The 22,271-nt window shown below is 42.3% G+C and overlaps 1 protein-coding gene across 1 annotated transcript in view; it reads left to right on the top strand.

Annotated features, from left to right (window-relative positions):
* Positions 1-409: 409 nt before the first annotated feature.
* The window catches only part of LOC115083340 (collagen alpha-1(XXI) chain-like), a 178,615-nt gene continuing 156,753 nt past the window's right edge, over positions 410-22,271 (top strand). The window contains exons 1-2 of the mRNA XM_029587142.1: positions 410-528; positions 7,244-7,293. Coding sequence (XP_029443002.1) covers positions 410-528; positions 7,244-7,293 — 169 coding nt within the window. The remainder of the gene's footprint in view (positions 529-7,243; positions 7,294-22,271) is intronic.

The following is a 22,271-nucleotide window of genomic DNA, read 5'->3' as shown; positions in this document are numbered from 1 at the left end:
TCTGTTCTCCAACAAGCTAAGGACTGCTCTTGTGGTGTTACGTACAGTGGGAGCAATGGGATTTTTGCTCTAAAGTGCCTATATAGAGAGCCATGCCAGCAGAAAAAAAATAAGAGAACATTTTTCACTTTTTTCCCCCCTCTTGGGTCAACTGAGTATTAAATACAGCAGCTAAAGGGGATAGTCCTGCCTGGACAGAAAGGGAAATTGAACTCAGTAAGAGCCAAACAGGCTAGGGTTTTCTTTTTCTATTTCACCCAAAGGAAAAGAGGAAAGATTTTTGTTTTGTTCTCTGGAGCAGGGCAGGGCCTTAAAAAAATAAAAAGCCTTTTCACTATCAGGATACCCTGAGTTGAAATGGATACAGAGAAACATTTTGGATGGATGGCCAAGCAGCAACAACAAAAGCATGAATTCCATCAGCAATACCTGCAGTAGTTATCCCAACACCAGCAATTGCAGCAACAATTATAACAACAGCTGGAAGTTCAAGTACTGGTCACCTGCCAATTACAACAACTGTAAGCAGTAAGACCTTCAGGAGTGAGGACTGGGATTGAGCAGAGTCTGCTCCCATGAAGATTAGAAATACCATTGATGAATAGGGATGTGAATCGTTTTTTGATGATTTAAAATATCGTCCGATATATTTTAAATCGTCAAAAACCGTTAGGGCCACGATACAATACCAATTCCACCGATTTATCGTCAAAAAATCATAAATCGGGGGAAGGGGGAGGGCAGGAAAACCGGCACACTAAAACCCCCTAAAACCCACCCCCGACCCTTTAAATTAAATCACCCACCCTCCCGAACCCCCCCCCCCAAATGCCTTAAATTACCCTGGGGTCCAGCGGCGGTCCGTAGCTAAATCGGGGGAAGGGGAGGGCAGAAAAACCAGCACACTAAAACCCCCTAAAACCCACCCCCGACCCTTTAAATTAAATCCCCCACCCTCCGAAACCCCCCCCCCCCCAATGCCTTAAATTACCCTGGGTAGAGCGGCGGTCCGAAACGGCCTCCTGCTATTGAATCGTGTTGTCTTCAGCCGGCGCCATTTTGCAAAATGGCCGCCGCAAAATGGTGGCGGCCATAGACCAACACGATTTGACTGCAGGAGGTCATTCAGCGGGGTACCCCGCTGAACGACCTCCTGCAGTCGATCTCCTGCCGGTGCCATTTTCCATACGGAAAACGATTCGCGGCAGGAAATCGCTCCCAGACCCCCGCTGGACCCCCAGGAACTTTTGGCCAGCTTGGGGGGGCCTCCTGACCCCCACAAGACTTGCCAAAAGTCCAGCGGGGGTCTGGAACGACCTCCTGCAGTCGAATCGTGTTGGTCTATGGCCGCCGCCATTTTGTGGCGGCCATTTTGCAAAATGGTGCCGGCTGAAGACAACACGATTCAATAGCAGGAGGCCGTTTCGGACCGCCGCCATTCCGGACCGCCGCTGGATCCCCAGGTAATTTAAAGCATTTGGGGGGGTTTGGGAGGGTGGGGGATTTAATTTAAAGGGTCGGGGTGGGTTTTAGGGGGTTTTAGTGTGCCGGCTCACGATTTTAACGATTTTTACGATACTTTACCCACCCAAACGGCAACAATACGATTCCCTCCCCCTCCCAGACGAAATCGATCGTTAAGACGATCGAGGACACGATTCACATCTCTATTGATGAAGATGGAATCAGAGGATGACCTGGAGGCCTTTTTGGTTACCTTCAAGAAGGTAGCAGAGGCAATGGCCTGTTTCAAGTCTCAGTGGGAAAGAGGTTGGCCACTTATTTAAATGGTGAGTTCCAGGCAGCATATCGAGCTCTGAACAGCCAAAAGGCCCAAGAATATTCGGAGGTCAAGACTGTCATACTTGGTATACTGGGGCTATCCAAGGAGTATAGGAAACGTTTTAGGGACCTAACCTTTACCTCAGAAGAAAGGCCATGAGTCCTGCCCCAGACATTAAAAGACAGTGACTAGAACCGGATAGCAAATTGGGATCGGAAGCGGCAGAGGTAGTCATGATGGAATGGTTTGTAGCAATCCTTCTCTCCTGAGTCCAAGAATGGTTGCAGAAACACAGGTATGACCCTGAAAGAGGTAGTCTTCCTAGCAGAGCATTAGTTGGATGCTGTGGATACAGGCACAGGTCAACATTAGCCAAGAAGAATTCCAGAGGAAAAGGAGTAGAAAGGGAGAGAAGAGACCTGAGGAGTTGGAGCCTAACACACCCCAGCAGCCAAGGAGTGGCTGAGCCCCCCCATCCTCCAAATCTCTAACTAGGAGGCTATGAAGATAGAATGAATAAGCACAGGGAAGTACACCCCAAAGCATCTGCTTCAACTGTGGAGGGGAGGGGTCACTTCACCCATGACTGTTGCTGTGTCGGGGATGAACCCATGGACATCAACCTGATAACCCCACCCATCCTCCCACCACACACACTTCTTCTCTTTCATGGACATTCCCCACAAAGAGTTTTCAACTTTTGTAGTTTGATGGAACTGGATAGCTTCCCTACCTAGGCCCTAGTAGACTCAGAAAGCATAAAAACTCTCATTCAGAGGGAACTAATCAAAAGAATACAGATCAATTATGAGAAGACATTGACCCTCGCTTATATTCATGGAAACCAGAGACAATATTTGACCAGTCAGATCTTGTTAAAGATCTAGGTTGGACAAGCCAGTATAGAAGTAGGCGTTCTCTCTTGGATTCTGTATCCTGTAGTACCGGGATGGGACCATCCAGCCTTTGACAGACTTGAGCCGACTTATGTCTGACCCGGCTGGCTCTGATGAAGATGAAACCTCATTCCCAGAGGTCTTTCCATTAGAAGATCTGGGTTTATATATCAGAAACCCTAAGACATCCAAGCATCATAGATAACATAGGCTAGAGAAACATAACTATACACAACACTTAGAAGCTGCCATAGACAGTGTTTCTGAGTCCACAGAGGGTTCCTAAGCCCAGCGAGACCCTATAATTGTTCCCCCAGAGTGGGGTGGGGAGGAAAATCTCATTAATTTCAGGCAGGTCCAATGAGAAGATGAAACCCTTAAGTATACCCAGGAGCACATACAGATGGAGGATGGAAAATTAGTCTCTGGGGAAGAGGGTCGAAACCTAGTTTTTCCATTTTTCATAATGAAGGTAGACCTAGTATACTGAGTAGCCAAGGGGAATTTAGAGGGTGAAACATTTGAGCCTGTCTTTGTACCCCAGTCATATCATCAACAAATATTGCAACTAGCCCACAGCCACCTCTTAGGGTGTCACCTAGGGGAAGAGAAAACTTGGGAAAAGATCCTGGCCCAGTTCTATTGGCCTGGTGTGTACCAGCTAGTTTAGGACTATTGTTGGTCGTGTTCTACCTGTCAGCTGACTAAACCTGTAGCTTTCCAAGCAGCTTCCTTGATGCCAATGCCTATTATAGAAACACCCTTCAAAAGAATTGCTATGGATTTGGTAGGACCCTTGGAAAGGTTCAGTCATGGGAACAAATATATTATAGTGACCAGGTATCCTGAGGCTGTCTTCTTGTAGAATATGAAGATTCAAACAGTAGCCATTGCCTTAATGGAGGTCTTCTCCCTGGTTGGGCTACCCAAGGAGATAGTAATCAATCAATGAGTCACCATTTATCTCCAAAATGATGAAACAAGTTTGTGCCTTATTTCAAGTGAAAACCCTGCAAACCTCAGTTTAGTATCTACAATCAGATGGGCTTGTGAAGAGCTTTAATAAAACCCTTAAAGAGATGTTGAGGAAGTTTGTTACGGAAGATGATAAGAATTGAGATTTACTCCTGCTCTATATATTGTTCATGAAGTTCCCCAAAGGTCAACTGGGTTCTACATGTTCAAATTATTATATGGGAAAAGACCACGAGAGATCCTGGATATAGTCCGAGAAACCTGGGAAGAGGAATCCAGCTCCAGACAAAATCTGATCGACTATATGATTCAGATGTAGGAGTGACTAAGGAGGGTGGGAGAAGCTGTCCAGTTATACCTGGAGAAGGCCCAGGCTACCCAAGCCCAGGAATATAACTGGTCTGCTGTTCAACAGGTCTTCCAGCCTGGAGAATGGGACTTCGTACTACTATCATCTATAAAAGGTAAGCTGTTCTCCCGCTGGCCAGGTCTGTATGAGATATTGGAGAAGATGAGTTCTATGGATTACAAAATGGCTGAACCAGATAAAAGGAAGAAAGCCCAGATCTTCCATGTGAACCTGCTGAAAAATGGATTGTGCCAACTGACTTTCTTGTCCAAGTAGAAGAATTTGACCCAGATGTCTCAAAAACCTTCAAACCATTGACATTCCCATTCAAGGACCAACTCTCCACGAAAAGCAGACTTAGATCAACTAGTTAACCAGAACAAGGATGTCTTTTCTAATATGCCCAGAAGAACTCACTTAGCCTGCCATGATATTATTACCTTTCCAGAAGTGGTGATTAAACAATGGTCCTACTGGATTCCAGAGGCCAGGCAACATGTGCTGAGATGAGGGTGATGCTTCAGACCCCGCTGGTGCTTCACCAATACCAGCCCTGTTCCCTTCAGGTTGAGCCCTCGGGTACCGGGGACAGCTGGACTTACGTGGGGTTTCAGGGAATTGGTCGAGGTCAGGCAGGCAAGAAGTCTTGGCAGGCAGCTTATCTCGAGGTCAGGCAGGCAAGGATCTTGGCAGGTGGAGACAGGGGAATCAGGAACTCAGGAACAAGTAGCGAAGCTTCCAGGAACAAACAGGAGCCAGGAGTAGCCAAGGCAAGGCCTGAGGAGCCGATAAGTGAAGGGAGCCAACCGTGGGCATCTGTGGCCGGGTCCCGTAATAACTTCATGTTTCCCTTACTGAGATTCCTCCTTTGAGTCCTTCCAGCCTTGTGTCTTACATAGAAATGATGGCAGAAGAAGACCAAATGGCCCATCCAGTCTGCCCAGCAAGCTTTCATACTTATTTTTCTCATACTTATCTGTTACTCTGACTGCTGAGGTCAGGGCCCTTATTGGTAACTTATCCCTAGGTTGAGTGATGCAGGGAGAGCTCACATCAGATGTGACTCATTATGGGTGTTGGGAGAAGAAGTGCAGGAGCTTTGGCAGTCGCATGTGGCAGCCAAAGTAACTAACCAAGCCAGTTGCCCTCATCACACTAACATCTTCCTTCTCACACACTTGTATACAGACGGAGCTGACCCATTATGATGACATTTTAAGTCTCCTTCCTTTCATTCTTTTATTTTAAAATTTGAAAGAAACTGGTGGGGCTTTCAGTCCTTCCCTAGCTCTCCTTTTGGCCATATGAGCCCTCTACATGTCTACATTACCTTCCCTACGAAGTTTGGTGTTCCACACAACATTTTTGTTAATGCAGGTATGCCTTGGGCTTGAAAAGGTGAAACATTGCCCTTCCAGGAGCTCTAGTGAGATCTATATTCTATGACTGTCTTCCACCAGCTCTTCTGAACATCAATAGGTCCAACACCTCTCTAATGACACATTGAGTCACCTTTTATCATAAACGCTGATGATGGATGGGCCTCTCTTATTATAAGATCACTACTCCTTTGGAACTTCCATTTCTAGAAGATTCCTAACCATACCAGTGAAGCTGTCTTTGGCCAAATGCAAGTATTAAGAAGGGCATTAGCAGTGAATTTGAAAAGATGAGATTATACTCAGTATATACCCTTACTTATGAGTGAGGTTCATTCCTGTCAAGGTATGTGCAAAATCAGTCCATTTGGAGACCTTACTCTGTCAAGCCTAGTGGGCTTTACATTATCTTTATTGCACATTTTGTGTTTTTGCTTTAATTTTATTTATGTTTTGTCTTTTTGTGTTTGTAAGCTGAATGCTGTTTTATTTTGTGAGAATTTGTCATATGTCAATAACTTGCTCATGATTGTGTAGAGCATATTGTTGTATGGGTTACTATATACTCTGCCTAGAATGGTTATGTAAATAGGAGAATAATAGATATTTTAAATAAAGAAATGTTACCATATCTTTTCACACAGTAAATACCAGAAATATAATATGATGTATTTTTGCATGCATTAAGTTAGTGCACACCATATTAACATTACAGATTTAAGGCAGAATGAGGATGGCCCAAATTGCATAATATCTTGACATTTTTAACATTGTTTAATACATCTACCTTTCAGTATGTCATATTTATTAGTTTGTCAACTTTTTGCTCAAATACCATTTCAACTCTCCATACTTAGCCAAGCATCAATTGTTATATGGTACAGCTGTACTGTTAGCTGATGATCACAGCAGGTTACTCTTTGCAATCTATTTTTGCAGAGTAAGTGAGAGGGTAAGAAAGTAAGATAGGTAGACTGAGGTGTAATCCTTTACAGGAAAGGTGGTGGATGCATGGAACAGCTTCCCAGTGGAGGTGGTAGAGTTGAGGACAGCATGGGATAAGTAGAGAGGATCACTTAGGGAGAGGTAGGGATTGGAGTGGTAGAGATTGTAGAGTTGAACAGTTGGTGTTGTTGGGTAGACTAGATAGACCATATGGTCTTTTTCTGCTGTCATATTTCTATGTTTCTATGATGACGGCAGATAAAGATCTATTGGCCCATCCAATATGCCCAGTTATTCTAGTCTACATTGCTAAGGCTCTAACTCAACTGCCAGCTGTAGAAACATGATCGCTTATAGGATATTGTTTTGTCCAAGTCAGTTTTTGTTGTTTTCCTGTTTGGTTTTCTACCATGTTAGGCAGAAGAGCATACAAGTTCCTATATTTAATCCAACATCAGTCACATCCCACCATGCCTTACACAAAGCTTTGTAATAATGTAAACTGCTACCAAAATTAGTGTTGTCCAGACATTCAATTGCCTAATACCCTGTGGCCTTCCTAGATGATACCAAGCCACCACAAAACTACAAGCATCAATCTAGTTGGTTTTCAGAGAAATTGATGCCTATTGGTTCCAACCCCATGGCTTGCAGTGTCACTAGGTGATTGTTAACTGAAAAAAGAGGAAATAAACCACAGAGCTATACAGAAAGGCATTATGGTTCTCATTAGCTCTTTTCACATGTATGAAAGGTATATATCCACTTCTCATGCATAATGATGTGGCTTTTACAAAAACATTACTTAAAGCATTAATTTGTGTTTACTTGATTCTTTCTAGATTTAAAATTATCAAGTGCCTGTCATGATGAGATCATGGATGATAAAAATAATAATCATTCCTGTGTCATTCAGCTGCTTTCTTGGACATGGTACAGTGAAGGATGTGGATGATGTACCAGCTGGTATGTATATTCTATGCACTCAGACTTCTTAAACACATAGACTTCTACTGTCTGTGAGAGATTACATTAATGCTTTAATTGACAAAAGAGTTAGTAAGCCTGTTTTTCACCAGAAGCATAATATTTTTTATTCAACCATCATGGGTTTTGTTTTGACCAATACTCAGTAACACTAGCAACTTTACCATGTTACCTCAAACTCATGCTGATGTGAAATCTAATAGTACCTATTGTTATGAAAAAAAAGTTACAAAACAGCTCAAAGGACTAGATAGTAGATACTGGAGGTTCTTTTATGGTTAACCTTTTTAATTGTAGTTACATGTAGTTACTGACTCCGAATTGACATGGCATGTGCAAGGTTTAAATATATTTTCTTACCAAGATAAAATGTTAAGATAATCACTTTTTGTTTGAAGATGGAAGGGTGAAGATATCTGCAATTCTAACTACTTTGGGAAAGCTAATTTAACTTTGAAAACATCCTGAGGGCGATTATGTTTACAGCCTCCTTTTTTAATCACAAGGGAAGCAATGAAGCATTTGTCCATCCTTATCTTGTACCAGACAACTCACAGCTGTTTCAGGGACCTCATTGAAAAGGATCTAAAGCATTTTAACTATTTCAGTCCCTCCATTATGAGGTCCAGAACAGCAGGAGGGGGCCAGAATAAGGGGCCTCTAGTATATCCCCACTCATAGTACATAATTTACCAAATTCTTTATTTAGGGAGGTGTCCTGGGGCACTACAAGAGTTGCTGAGAGCATTATTTTAGGGATGTTTCTTTTACATAGCATTAATATACATTGAACTGATACACACAAAATAAGAAGAAATACAATCATAGTAACAAGCATCATTAATAACCTTTGACCAAAAGTCCCCAAGATTCTATCCAAACCCAAAAAGTCCCAGGAGGGATTCTCAGTGTCAGTAAAGTAGGTTAGATGTGATAGCAAAGTATCTATGGTGTGCATATAATTTCTAATGCTTCCATCATTATTAATATAGGAGCAGCAAGAAGAATTAATAAATTGACAGACCCCTCCTTTTTCAGCAAGTAACATAGCTAAAGCCATATGATTATCTAAAACTACTTATTTAAGAGACTTGACCTTTTGTTGCATTAATTCTATAATTTTCATTGTCTTATTCATAGTGACTTCCACAGTGGCAGAAATATTTTTTTATGTATTTTCAAGTTCAAAAAATTCCTAAACCAAGAAAAAAAAAAGTCCTTACAATGTGATGAAAGAGTTCGTTGTCCAACTGAAAGTCCAGCAGAGCCCGCCATCTTCTATTAGAAGTAAGCAAGTTCCAATGATTCTTGTTTAGGGAGAACAGAAGGACAACATATCTGAAGAAGAACTGAGCCGTAGTATTAAAGGAAATAGTTTTACTGCTCCCCATGGTGCAAAGAACCACAGTGCTGATGTATTATAAACAGATAACCTGCTGTCATTTCCTCTTACTTCAGAGGTGGCAAAGTAGATTTTTGAGATGTTTCCTCCGTTGACAACAGGAAGGCCCAACTCTGAGCAACCTTGTGCTTTGATGTAAGTTTGGCGAGCAGGAACATGGGGGGAGTGGTATACTCATTATGGGCTGGATTTTCAAAAGGTTACGTGCGCTGCGCCTATTTTCAAAAGGCCCAGCGACGCGCATAAAGCCCCGGGATGCATGTAAGTCCCAGGGTTTTACTAAAGGGGCGGGGCGGGGCCAGAGGCCTCCAACACAGTGACCATAACCGCTGTGTTGGAGGATCATGTGCCGGCAGGCTGCCGGCAGGCACAAAAGGTAAGATAAAAGTCTGGGGGGGGGGGGGGGTTAGAGTATGGCTAGGGGGAGGAAAGGTTAGGGGAAGGGGTGGGAAGGTCAGGCTAGGCGGAAGGGAAGTTCCCTCACAGGCCGCTCCGATTTCGGAGTGGCCTGGGAGGAAACGGGGGAAAGCAGCATGGCTTGGCGTGCACAATTGTGTACCCCCTTGTGCGTGCCGACCCCCAATTTTATAACATGTGCGCACTTGCGCGCATGTTATAAAATCACGTGTCTATGTGCATGCGCCGGGTGGCATGTGCGCATGTCTTAAAATCTACCCCTATGAGTGTAATTACCAATATACCTGAGGTGGTGCCCATAACCTGTGGAAAATGTTCCTCAGATGGGGTTTCCGGCTTCTATAGGGCACAACTGACAAATGGAGTGTACTGAACCACTACCCCCACCATAATCACAATGGGGCATAGTCCTTTCATAGCATGGAGGATAGGTGGGACACTTGTGTCAATAGTCCCCACAATATGAAAGATGTGTTCCAGGAAGGGCCACCATTTTGTTGTTGACCTTGTACAAATGGACAGTCATGTTCAAAGCATATATGCAAAAAGTTCCATCATGTAGACAAGTGGTATTTCACCAAACAGTAGGACCCTTTCTTGTTGGTAACTGTCATTATATCAGTACAGTTTGCCCAAAGAGTGGCATTCTCAGGTTGAAAACACCAGCCTGCTTGTTTGGTACATAGAAACAGGGCATAATGGTTAGAATGGGTGAGAGAGTCAGCAGTGGATGCAAGGTAGGTGGCTCGGTTAAGGATAGAGGATTCATTAAAAGGAATGGGAGTAAATCCAGAGCCGTCTGACTTCAAATGGTAGTATAGTCAACAATCTGAAAGATTCAGAGACTCCTGCAATATCTCAGTATAGGCCAGGTAAGGCTGCACATGTGGTCCCAAATATAGCCATGCTACTGTGGAGTGTAAACAAATCAGAAAAGGAAGCAATATCATGTTTTTAAGTGGTAGCAAGGGCCCAGAGATACAAAATCAATGATTAGGTGCTTCCTGTTAACTCAGCACTGTAGGCTTTCTTATAGTGTGATAGATGTACCCCAAGTAGGGTGTCCTTCTAATTTCACAGCAGAATGTGAAGTTAACAGTACTTGGAAGGGCCGCCTCCACCTGGGGGCCAGAGAATTCTTTCGCTGAAAAATCTTCAGAAAATCGAAATCACCTGGTTGCACACTCTCGGTAGGCATAGGGTCCACTGGAAGAAAAGATGCTCAGACTTTCTTCCAGTGTGAAGTCAATACTTTCTGTAAGGTAAACAGATAATGATTCAGAAACTCTTCCTGAGAAAATATAAGAGCAGTAGAAGGTTTTGGAATAGGACAGTCAGCCATCAGCCTACCAGCAACTATCTCGAATGGAGTGAGTCCTGTCTTTGAAAATGGCGATGCCCTGAAGGCCATTAATGCTAAAGGGAGGACCTGTATCCAAGTTAATTTTGCTGAAGCCATATTGCGGTTTAATCAGAAAGATTTGGTGAAAAATTCACAATTGCACTTCTTTGTAAATCAGGGGGGACCCATGCTTGACTATTATATTTGGCAGAGGCCCTTCAATGTCAATTATATGAAAACAATAAAAGCACACTTTTTGAATGTGGCAAGATAACATATAAATCTCAAAGGAGAAGTTTAAAGTGGTGGTACCAATATGAGGAGTAATGAGAATATAAGGGGCATCCCCCTACGTCCAGGCAAGCCGGCTCCTTATAAGCTAGTTGCTTTTGCCAATGATCTCCTAGTCCACATTAGTACCCCGCGATGCTCTTGGGAAGCCCTAATGCAAGAATTTACTCTTTATGAATGAGTGGCAGGCTTGAAGCTTAATTTGAGAAAATCTGTGGCTTTACTTACGATACCAGAAGCCCATGTATGGATACCAGATGATTTCCCTATACCTCAAGTTATGGACTCTATAGTCTACCTTGGTGTGCTGATTCCCCAGATCCCGGCTTTAGCGCAGCCACTAAACTATAGAAAAACATGGCAAAAGACTAATGCCCAACTCCAGCTTTGGCGAAATTTACCACTCTCTCTTGCAGGTCGCATGGCCCTTTATCAAATGATGATTTTCCCTCATTGGCTGTATGCAATGCAACTACTACCAATATATTGGACAAAATGGGAGTTGCATGGTATAGACACCCAAGTCCAGCAGTTCTTATGGAAAGGCAAAAAAACCCCGAATAGCCTTGACTAAACTTCGCTGCCTAAGAAAAATGGGTGGATGGGTTTGGCAAATATAAAAACTTACAATGTAGCATGTCAAATACATCATGTAGCTGATTGGATTATGCGCACTAACTTCTATACACCCTTGGTAGTTGATCAACTTTATGTTAAACCCCTAAACCTTTCCTATGTTCTACATAGAACTCATCAAATACTACCCATTCATCTTCGTTATAATGTGCTGATAAAGCCTACTATTGCAGTATGGCGTTGGTTTTGTCAGCAGCTTGGGTTTCCTTGTCGGCATACTCATTTTTTGACGATTATGGTGAACAGAGATTTTCTGCCTGGTCTGCAAGGCAGGGTTTTCAGGATCTGGTGGGACAAAGGGCTGCGGGCCATTGTCCATGTTGTAGATGATTTCAATACTGTACGTTCTTTTCAAACTCTTCAGGAAAATTATGACCTCCCAATGCAGCATTTTTATGCGTACCTATAAGTACGTCATTATGTGAGGTCCCTGACCCTGCCACATCCTCATAATTATGCTTGGGAACTTCTTTCAGATTTTCTGGATGTAGACAATTCCACTTGCCATAAGTTGTCCTTTTGGTACAAGTTACTAGTGAAGTATCAAGCCCCTCCTTGTTGGGATGCTTTGGTAGATAGCTGGAACAAAGAAGTAGGAACTAAATTGACATCAGCATACTATAAAGGCTGCTTTAGGCATGCACAGACTTTAGCAGTGCATATCGTCCTACAGGAATTTCAGTTTAGATTTCTACACAGATTGTACATAGCCTCCGCACAAGCTGGTAAATTTGGGAACCTGGGCAGTGGTTGTTGCCCCAAGTGTGGTGATGATTGCGGCACACATGGACACCAATTTTGGACTTGCCCAGCCATTCGTTCATTTTGTCAGCGGGTCTATCAGCACCTACTTTGCTTGACTAACATTTCTTTTGCGTTTACAGTGAACATTTTTCTTTGGGATGCTTGCCAAGAAATGTATTTTGCAATAATGGATCTCTTCAGACCCACCCACATTAACATAATTTCACAATCTGATTCATCAAATCTGTCTTCTGGATAAGTATGTAGACAAAATTGAATAGTTCAGGAAGAAAAGAGATTTTGTCAAATGCTGGGATTTATACCTCTGATTTCTCTCTCCATTAAGCTCACAATTTACTTCTCAATGGCTTACCTACTGTGTAACATTTCTTATTGCTTTTATACTGTTGGCTTGCAGATAATGTGGCCCTTAGTACAACTTTTTGTTATATCAGGATCACCAATTACGGGGTGGGGAGGAGGGGTTTAGTACGGCATAATTTTTCTTCAGTTGAATGGTCTCTCAATTGTCAGATGCCCGGTCGGATGCAGAATCCCTTCCGGCGGGCATTAATTGATATGGGTAAAGTACAAATTGAATATAGGAGACAAGCTATTTCTTTCCAGTGGTTTATTCTGTGAAAAGTACAATACTGTATATGTCAAGGTAAAAATGTTTGACCTTTGTTCTTGTTGATACTTTCCCATTTCAATAAAGAAAAAAAAACGTGATGGTACCTTTCTAATTGTTGCACCGGAGGTGGACCCTTGGGCTGAGGTGGGGTTGACACAACCCATAGATAGGGACCTACGGGTCCCCCCGTCGGCAGGCGGAGGGCGCTGATGAACAGAGGCCAGCTGGAGCTTCAATACCAGCCCTTGTTCCCCATGGGTTGAGCCTTTGGGTGCCGGGGCCAGCTGGACTTAGGTGGGCCTCTGTTTATAGTCGATGGGAAAATCGAGAACAGCCTAGAGACAGCAGGTGAGAGATGGTACAGTCTTACTCTGGACAAGGTGGTGTCCTGAAGACTTGGGCACCAAAGGAACGAAGGCAGACAGGGGGCACCCGAGCAAGAGTAGGCCGAAGCCTGAATAGACCAAGTCCAGGAAGTAGGCTGAAGAGGCATCGAGGAACAGGCTTGAGTCAGGTCTGGCGGCAATCTGGAGGCAGTGGCAAGCAAGACTGAGGTCTGATCATGGAGATGGTCAAGCGAGGTCAACAATGCTGAAGTCTGGGTCTGGAGAGAGGCAACGACGTAGTCAGGCAATGCAGAGGTCTGGATCTGGAGAGAAGAAAGGTGTAGTCAGGTAATGCAGAGGTCTGGGTCTGGAGAGAAGCAACGGCGTAGTTAGGCAATGCAGAGGTCTGGGTCTGGAGAGAGGCAACAGCATAGTCAGGCAATGCAGAGGTCCAGGCTTGGAGAGCGTCAAAGGCATGGTCAGGCGAAGCAGAGGTCCAGGCTTGGAGAGAGTCTATGGCATGGTCAGGTGAAGCAGAGTCAAAGTCCATGAAGGCAATCTGAGAAAAGGTGAAGAGCAGGAACGTAGGAACAAGGAGACAGGAACCAGGATCAGTGAGGAACAGGAACATGGGAGTGAGATGAATCTCTCAGGAGGCAACGAGTACTCGACCAGCGAGGAGACCTGTTGCAAAGGTAAAGCTAGGGAGTGGAGCCCGGGCTTAAGTACCGGTGCTCCGCTGACATCATCATCTGGGGCTGCGGCTCGGTTCCCACCGCTGGCCCAACTTAAGCATTAGAGATGTGTGCATGCCTAGGGAGGGGCACAGCACCGAATAGCAGCATCTCTCCGCGGGCCACACGGAGAGGCCCGATGTGGTGCAATGGACGAGGTGGCTGGACCAGGAATGCCAGGGACTACAGCTGAGCCGGAGGCACCAGGAGAGGCCTGAGGATGGAGCTGGCAGCCCACTGCCGCCAGAGATGAGGAACCAGGTGCTGGAGTTAATGCAGAGCGGTGAAGGGGCCATGCCACAGGTCTGCCGCTGACGGCACGTGTAAAACTAATATATTATATTCACATTGCCAAATGCAATTAAAAATCATTAGAATGCACTGCATATATATATATATATATATATATATATATATATGCAGCCAATTCTGAGGGAGAAAATTATTTTAACCTACAATAAACATGAACAAAAAGCACATAATTGGAAAAGACTGTGGATTGTAAACTGCAAAAATGTAATTAAAGCATACGAATCTTTCCATAGCTTGCGTTCTAAAAATCAAAACTCTACCAAAATGACTCTACTTATAGTTTTTTCCTGAATTTGTTAATCTAGTTCAAATACCAACTTTTTTTTCATATTTAAACTTTCTCTATTTTATAATGAGGCCAGTTGCTGCACAGAAAATCACAATGCTTAAACCCAGCTTAATTTTTAACCTGCCATTGAAATTCTCTGTAAGAGTGGAGGCTTGTGGTGTGAAACCTGAGGGATATACCCAGAGCCTGACTTAATGATACTAATATGTCATTGACAAAATGTGTCTCCCCTGATCACTATCAATTGAGCCTGGGATTCCATACCTTGGGATAAATTCTCTTAATAAAATCTTAGCCACATAGTCAATACAGATAGGGAGATGGGGGAGGTCTTTCGTCATTATTATCAAACCCTATACCAAGCAGACCCGATTGATTCAGAGGCCTTAGGAGACTATTTGGCTAATGCTGGGTTGCCTTCTCTATCAGAGGCTCAACTAAACATTCTTAACCACCCTATCCAACCCCAAGAAATTCAGCTTGCAGTTAAGAAGGCCACTTGTAGACATTCTTAATGATCTTATTGCTCATCCAACCTCATCTTTCTATCGTAACCAGGCATATATTACTGTTATACCCAAGAAACTTAAAGACCCGACTCAACCCGAGTCCTACAGGCCTATCTCTCTTTTAAATTTTAATATTAAGTTGTTAGCGAAGATTATGGCTAACCACTTGTCTCGATTTCTTCCGACCCTCATCCATGAAGACCAGGTGGGTTTTGTAAAAGACAGGAGCTCTTCTACCAATGTGCGGAGCATTTTGTCCTCTCTTGAGACTTGCCATTGGCAAGATATTCCATCTAACCTCATCAGTTTTGACACCGAAAAGGCTTTTGATAGGGTGGGTTGGCCATTTATGTTTGCTGTCTTAGACACGTTGGGCATATCTGGGTATTTTTGGTCGGCCATTCAGGCCTTATATTCTCAACCGGTGGCCTTGATCTTGGTTAATGGTTCTCTTATGCTGCTTTTTCTATTACCAGAGGTACTCGCCAAGGGTGTCCCCTCTCCTCCTCCTTTTTGTTCTTACGCTGGAGCCTCTCCTTAATCATATCCGTAGTAATCATCTAATCCAAGGCATCTCCCCCAGGTCTGGTGAACCAGCCCCCTACAAATTAGTGGCTTTTGCAGATGACTTTTGTATCTTACTTCTTCGTAGTCTTCCTGGGAGGTGTTAATGAATGAAATATCTCTCTATGGCTCCCTGGCGGGTTTTAAGTTGAATCTGGGGAAATTGGTCATAATGCTTACAAAGACAAGCGCCCACTCCTAGCTACCTGTTGACTTTCCCATCCCACGTGCCACTCACCATCTCAATTATCTGGGTATCCTTATCCCTCAGCTACCAGTTTTAATGCAACCTTTAAATTTTAGGGCCATTTATTTATTTATTTAAATATTTTTATATACCAAAGTTCTTATGGACATCACATCAGTTTACATAAAACAATAGGGAAGAGAAGGAAGAGAGATCGGAAGAAAAAAGTTACATTATAACAAATAACTGAATAAATAGGTTACATTATAACAAATAACTGATTAGAAAAATAAGAGAGGCTAAGAGAAGTGAACAGGATAGAGAAGAGTGGATGTTTTGATACAAAGGTGGCAGAATCTACCACTGACTTTGATGGGTAGGATTGCATTGTATAAAATGATGGTTCTCCCTCAATGGTTGTATGCCATGCAGTTGCTCCCCATTTACTGGTCAAAAGGTGAGCTGTGGGAGTTAGACACCCAGATGCATAAATTACTCTGGAAAGGGAGGAAGTCTCGTATCGCTCTCAAGCTCCTCCGTTTTCCCTGGAATCACGGGGGTTGGGGGCTACCTGATTTTAGGTCCTACAATGTGGCCTCTCAACTTTGTCACGTGGCAGATTGGCTTATGAATATTTCTTATTATACTCTCTTAGCGATCGAACATTTGCAGACTAAGCCGCTACGCCTTGCTTTCATTTTACATAAAACACCTCGACTGCTCCCTGTTCATCTTAGACATAGTGTGTTGATAAAACCCACATATGCGGCTTGGTGTTGGGCCTGCCAGTGCTTTCAATTTTCCCGCAGTACCGCTCATTTTTTTACCATTAGTGAGGAATACCGACTTTCCCCCCAGTCTGCGCGACCGGATTTTTGGAATATGAGACACGCGGGCATCAAAGTTTTGGTACATCTGGTAGATGATTTTAATCATGTTCATTCTTTTGAGACATTACAAGAAAAGTATGACCTTCCCTCCCAACATTTTTACGCTTACTTACAAATCCGTCACTATATTCACTTGCTACAGCTACCAGATCCTCATGACCATGCTTGAGAACTCCTTTCAGATTTTTTGGACATGGATGACCCAACTCGACATAGACTTTCTTTTTGGTATCGTGTTCTGGGTAAGTTTCAATCTCTTCCTAACTGGCACGCTCAGGTAGAGGGATGGAATAGAGACTTGGGTACTTTGTTAACTACTCCATATTACAGGCAATGTTTTCTATGGGCCCAGTCTTTGTCCTTATCGACTCCTCTTCAAGAGGTGCCTTTCTAATTTTTACACTGGTTTTATATGGCAGCGGCGCAGGCGAGCAAAATAGGACATGTAGGCAAAGGCTGATGCCCCAAGTGTAACGCCCCCCATAGCACGCTTGGTCACCAATTCTGGTCCTGCCCTCGTATTATGCTGTTTTGGTACGCGGTACACCGTTATCTACTGACTCATTGTGGGACCTCTTTTGCATTCCATCTTAATGTTTTTTTTGTGGGATGATAGTAGAGGTATACCTTTTCGGACTCAACATGCCAAGTGGTGGTTCCGATTGGTGACAGTACTTGCTAAAAAATGTATCTTGCAGAAGTGGATTTCCCCAGAGCCCCCCACCTTAACCCAATTGAGGAACTTGATCCATCAGACCTGTCTGCTAGCTGAATATATAAATAAAACAGAATGGTTTCTTCCGCGGCATATCTTTTATAACCGCTGGGAGATTTACCTTTCTACTTTGTCACCCCTGGCACGGAGCCTTATTCTCAACGACATGCCTACTTTATAACTTATTTTTCTGTGTCATTCCATTGAGCCTTTTACAATTAGATACCTCAATTTGATTACTCTGGGTGCCTCTTATATCAAGGTGTTTGCATCTCTGTTTATTTATTTATTTGTTTGTTTTTCGATGACCTAGGGGAAGGGTGGGAGGGGGTTGTATACAATCAACTCATTTCTATAGTTGCGCTCTCTAGCTTTCTATTTGTTCCTTCCAGCCTGAAGAGCCACGGCTGGCAGAATATGCTGTTTTTAGTGAGCTGTTCCTGAAGCCTCCTTTTGGAAATTTCATGTTTCTTTTAAAATGAGAGTTTGTTGTATATTTTCATAAAATTGTGACTGTTTACATTGCTTGTACAGCTACATTTGTTTTCAGCAGTCAATAAAAATATGATTAAAAAAAATAAAAAATCTTAGCCACAGATATTGTCATCTGCCTTTATCACTGTTACAATTCGACCCGTGGCTGGAGCCACAAGCCACCTCTTACCTTCGTGGCCCGGAGGCCCCTGGCATCTGCCTGTTTTTCCCGTGGCTGGAACCTCCCCCAGACCTCGCCATGCGGCAGGAGGCTGCCTACATCCTTTCACGTGCCACACCGTGGCTTCCTCGTCCAACACACCATGGCTGCGCATCCACCAAATCCACACCCACTAAATACCCATTTGTCAACTAGATCCACCCCCAAATGTTGACCTACGGGAATTTAGTGGGGGTGGATTTAGTGGATGCAAGTCACGGCATGTTAGACATGGATGCCAACAACGTTATGAGGAAGTTTAGTATGATAAATGGCGAATAGGAAAATGATTGTGGCAGGAAAGTTTATTCCATTTTTGAGGTTGGAGATAAGGCATGTTGACCCCGGGATGAATATGAAAGGAAATAGTAGCTGAACAATACTGGAGAATTTTGAAGAGTCTTGATGTGAGCAACTGGATGTGAATCTGAATGTTTTCCCTACATGAATATGTGGTGATTTGCCTATATGATGCAAGTTAATCCCCGGATGAAACCGATGGTGAAACAAGAGTCTCTTGTTGGGAATATTTAGGAGAAGAGGAAGAAGAATACAAGGGAATATTGGGAAAATTTAGAAAAAGTAGAGGAGGAATTTAAAGGTTCTTTTAGGAACAGAAAGAAGGAGGAATATATGGGTTGTGATATGCCTTGTATAGAATTGTTGTAGTAATAAATGAATGGGTTTTATATGGAATTTTATGCAATATGTATTGTAATGTATTGTGTAACTTTGTATGAATGTGTGGTATGAGTGATATTTGATAAACATGTAATGTGATATATGTATTATGAGATTATATATATGTGAGATATATGTATGTTAATAGTTTTTAAAAAGTAATCTTTTGCTACAAATAAATTTTGAATAAGATATATACAGGTATATGGGATATGTTATTTATAGATTATAATACCTGTGGTTGACCCTTATGTGTATGTTTGTACTTAACTCTAACTACCAACATTTAGAAAAACAGGGGTGTGATACATCTGGTATAATTAGGATATGACATAATTTTTATTAATAAACTGCTTTAGCATTGAATATATATGTTTTCAACGGTGTAATTCAATAACTCTTTTCTTTAGTCTATTTAACTCACTCCATCTATTACACTTACTTTCACCTTCATATAATGTACAGTAGTAACCTTCTGTTCAAACAAACAAAACTCTTCCCAAAAAAGAGAGCTCATTCAATTCTTCTCTGAAGAGAAAAAAAAATTATAACACTGTCCTTTAAAAATATATCATTTAACGTCCCTAAAGCTTCTATTAATCTATTAAGATGTCTGAGGAAAAGTTTATATTAGTGGTTTGTAATATGAAGTTAATCAAAACAAATTGTTACTGGCATAAGGTAACAATAATTTCAAATGGAAGCATATTAACTTTCTTAAGCTGAAGTACTCCTTGCCAGAATAAAGCAATTTTCCTATTCAGCTTTTTTTTTTCCTGCAATGATGAGTGAATTCCTGTGGGTGGGGATACTTTAGATTCGATTCAGTCTTATATAAACTAAAACCATATTTTAAAATGATCAAAAAGAAAGAAAACTTTTTTTAATCAGAAGTATTAGGATTATTCATAAAGACAGTGTTTCTAAGTACATGAATATATTATCTAGCAGGGAAATGAAAAGTCAAACAGACCCTCAAAATGATTTTTAAACATTCACAAAACACAAACATTACAGTGATAATACCTCACAGACAGCATTGCATCATAGATAATTCCTTTTAATTAGAAACAAGGAAGAATATAATAGCAATATATCATTTCCTGATAACAAATTAAATAATACTCATAGCCTTTGTAAAGCTAATTGTCATATGAAAACTGTTTCAAATGAGCACATTTTGTACAAACATTCCTCATAATTCTATAATGCAGAGCTAGAAGTTGGAATGCCAAAAGTATCCAAAATAAAAGCAGACAATAAAAACAAACTCTATCCTGCACCATAATAGACACGTTTTTCCCTGTATACAGGAGCTGTAACTAATGCGGAGATTGTACAGGAACCTTCTAGCAGTAAAAACATTTAACTGTCACAGCTTTAGCTGGAAATTTTCCCTTTGTGGCATGATGCCATTCAAACATATACCATACCATTTCTAGCCCATAATTCTTCCACATATAATGAGTGGGGATTCTGGGATCTCTTTACTGGGTAGGTCCCCAATATTTAGCAGCACACACTTCCTTTCATATCACAGACACACACACACTGCGTCCAGGACCTCCCAGGTAGGAATTCCTATTTTCTACCTCACATAAGCAAGGGTGCATTTCCCGTACTTATCCCAGTCTATTTACCTAGACTGTCCCAGCTTTTCTCACCGGGAGTCCAACTCCCTAAAATTCTCACTGGGAGTAAAACTCCCTGAAATCTCCGCCTATTTACCAGGCTGTACCAGGCCTTAATCTTTTAAACTAAATAACACTTTATTTAAAAGAACATACCAGTCTCCTTATCATAGCGCAAAAATAATAAATAAGTAACATTTCCCATGAAGGTCTCCATTCCAGCGCAATACAAGTGGTACAGCACAAAAAGACGGAGAGATTTAAAAAAAAATACCTTCAGGGATCCTGTCTGTATTCCGTTCGAATCGAGAGAAGGGCGTTCAGCCAGTGGAACTGTATTTTTCCAGGTCAGCTGGCATGGTCCCCTCCTTCAATTGCCGACCAATGCACCATCTGTTATGAAACAAAGTTACAAAACAGCACAAAGGACTACTAGAGATTGGAAGTTTTTTTATGTTTAACCTTTTTAATTGTAGTTTTACATGCGCATGGGGAGTCAGTCAGCTTTTCACACTGACTCCCCATACGCAAAATAATGCCATATTCTTAAAAATGCTATAAATCAAAAGAAATTGTGAATTCTAAGCATATGAAATGCATCTGAAGTAAATATAGACCGACATCATGCCACTGCAGCTACTTATAGACAAGAAAATATCAGTAGAAATGTTTCTTTGCAAATATATTCTGGTGGCAAACGTCTGTATTTGTAGAATATGAGTGTGACAGCGCACCCAGGAACCTCTGAGATGTGTTAGGAAGTACACATATGAGACACAGTTGGACTTTTTTAGATTTGTCTTTCCAAATCTGAGCTCCAGACAAGTTATATTCAGGTACTATAGGTATTTCCCTGCCCCAGGAGGTTTATAATCTAAGTTTGTAGCTGAGGCAATGGAGGGTGAAATGATTTGCCTAAGGTCATAAGGAGCAGAGCCAGGAGCTGAACCTTGAATTTCCTGATGCTCAGGCCATGCCCTAACCACTAGGCTACCACACTGTATGGCGCACTCCAATTAATAGAAGGAGTTTGTCTTTGAGTGCAGCAATCTGCTAAAGATAGTTATTGGTGCTAAGGGTAAAGAAGGGAAATGTGATGCATTTATATTAATCCCATATGCACTCTTTATGAACCAAAAGTAGCCCCTATCCTATACATTTGGATTTATAGTACCTAGTGAATTTGGTTTAGTCCTTAGTGCTTACATGTTGGCTTCACAAGCAGGGCCAGTGCAAGGGGATTAGGGGCTCTGGGAACTTTCTGCCTTGCACCGCTCCCCCCCCCCCCCCCGATCGTGCCATCATAAACCCCACCCCAACACCTGCCATAGATACTTCTCAGAAATAGCCTCCTTCCTGTGGAATTTGCCATCGGAAATGCTTTGCCAAAATAAAAACGATCTCCTTTTTAGAAAACAGGTGAGCGGCGGCGGCACCGCTTGCGGCCCCCACCTGGCTCACACCCACTAACGGTCGGCACCCTGGGCATAGCCCTAGCTCTCCTAGTTGTTCTGCCAGCTCTGTTCACAAGAGAAGGACTTCTGCGGGCTGGCTAGCCCAAAACTTCTTACACAACTCCAGGATCCAGAAAATGTCTATCTGACACAATCATGTAAAATACATACCCCTGTGGTGCATACATGGAACAGAAAGACACCAAAAATATCCCCCTATCACTATGATTACATGACACCTTGAACTCTGAGGCTTCTGCTTTTGATTGATAAGCACTGAAATTGAGCTGGTCAGAGCAGGTTTCTCATCTGAATAAAATCTGAGATGTCATAGGTTACAGGCAGTTAACACCATAAATGCAGGATGTACATTTTGCAAGTTGCATGTATTGGTAGATTGCTAAGATTTTCTTCACAACGTATAGCTGTAGAAGTTTAATTATATCTACATCTGAAATAAATAACCAAGCATTTAAATTATTGAAAGCCCACTAAAATACTTAAA

Source organism: Rhinatrema bivittatum, chromosome 2 (assembly GCF_901001135.1).
Source record: "Rhinatrema bivittatum chromosome 2, aRhiBiv1.1, whole genome shotgun sequence".
Lineage (NCBI taxonomy): Eukaryota > Metazoa > Chordata > Amphibia > Gymnophiona > Rhinatrematidae > Rhinatrema > Rhinatrema bivittatum.
This window is presented reverse-complemented; position numbering and strand designations above follow the sequence as displayed.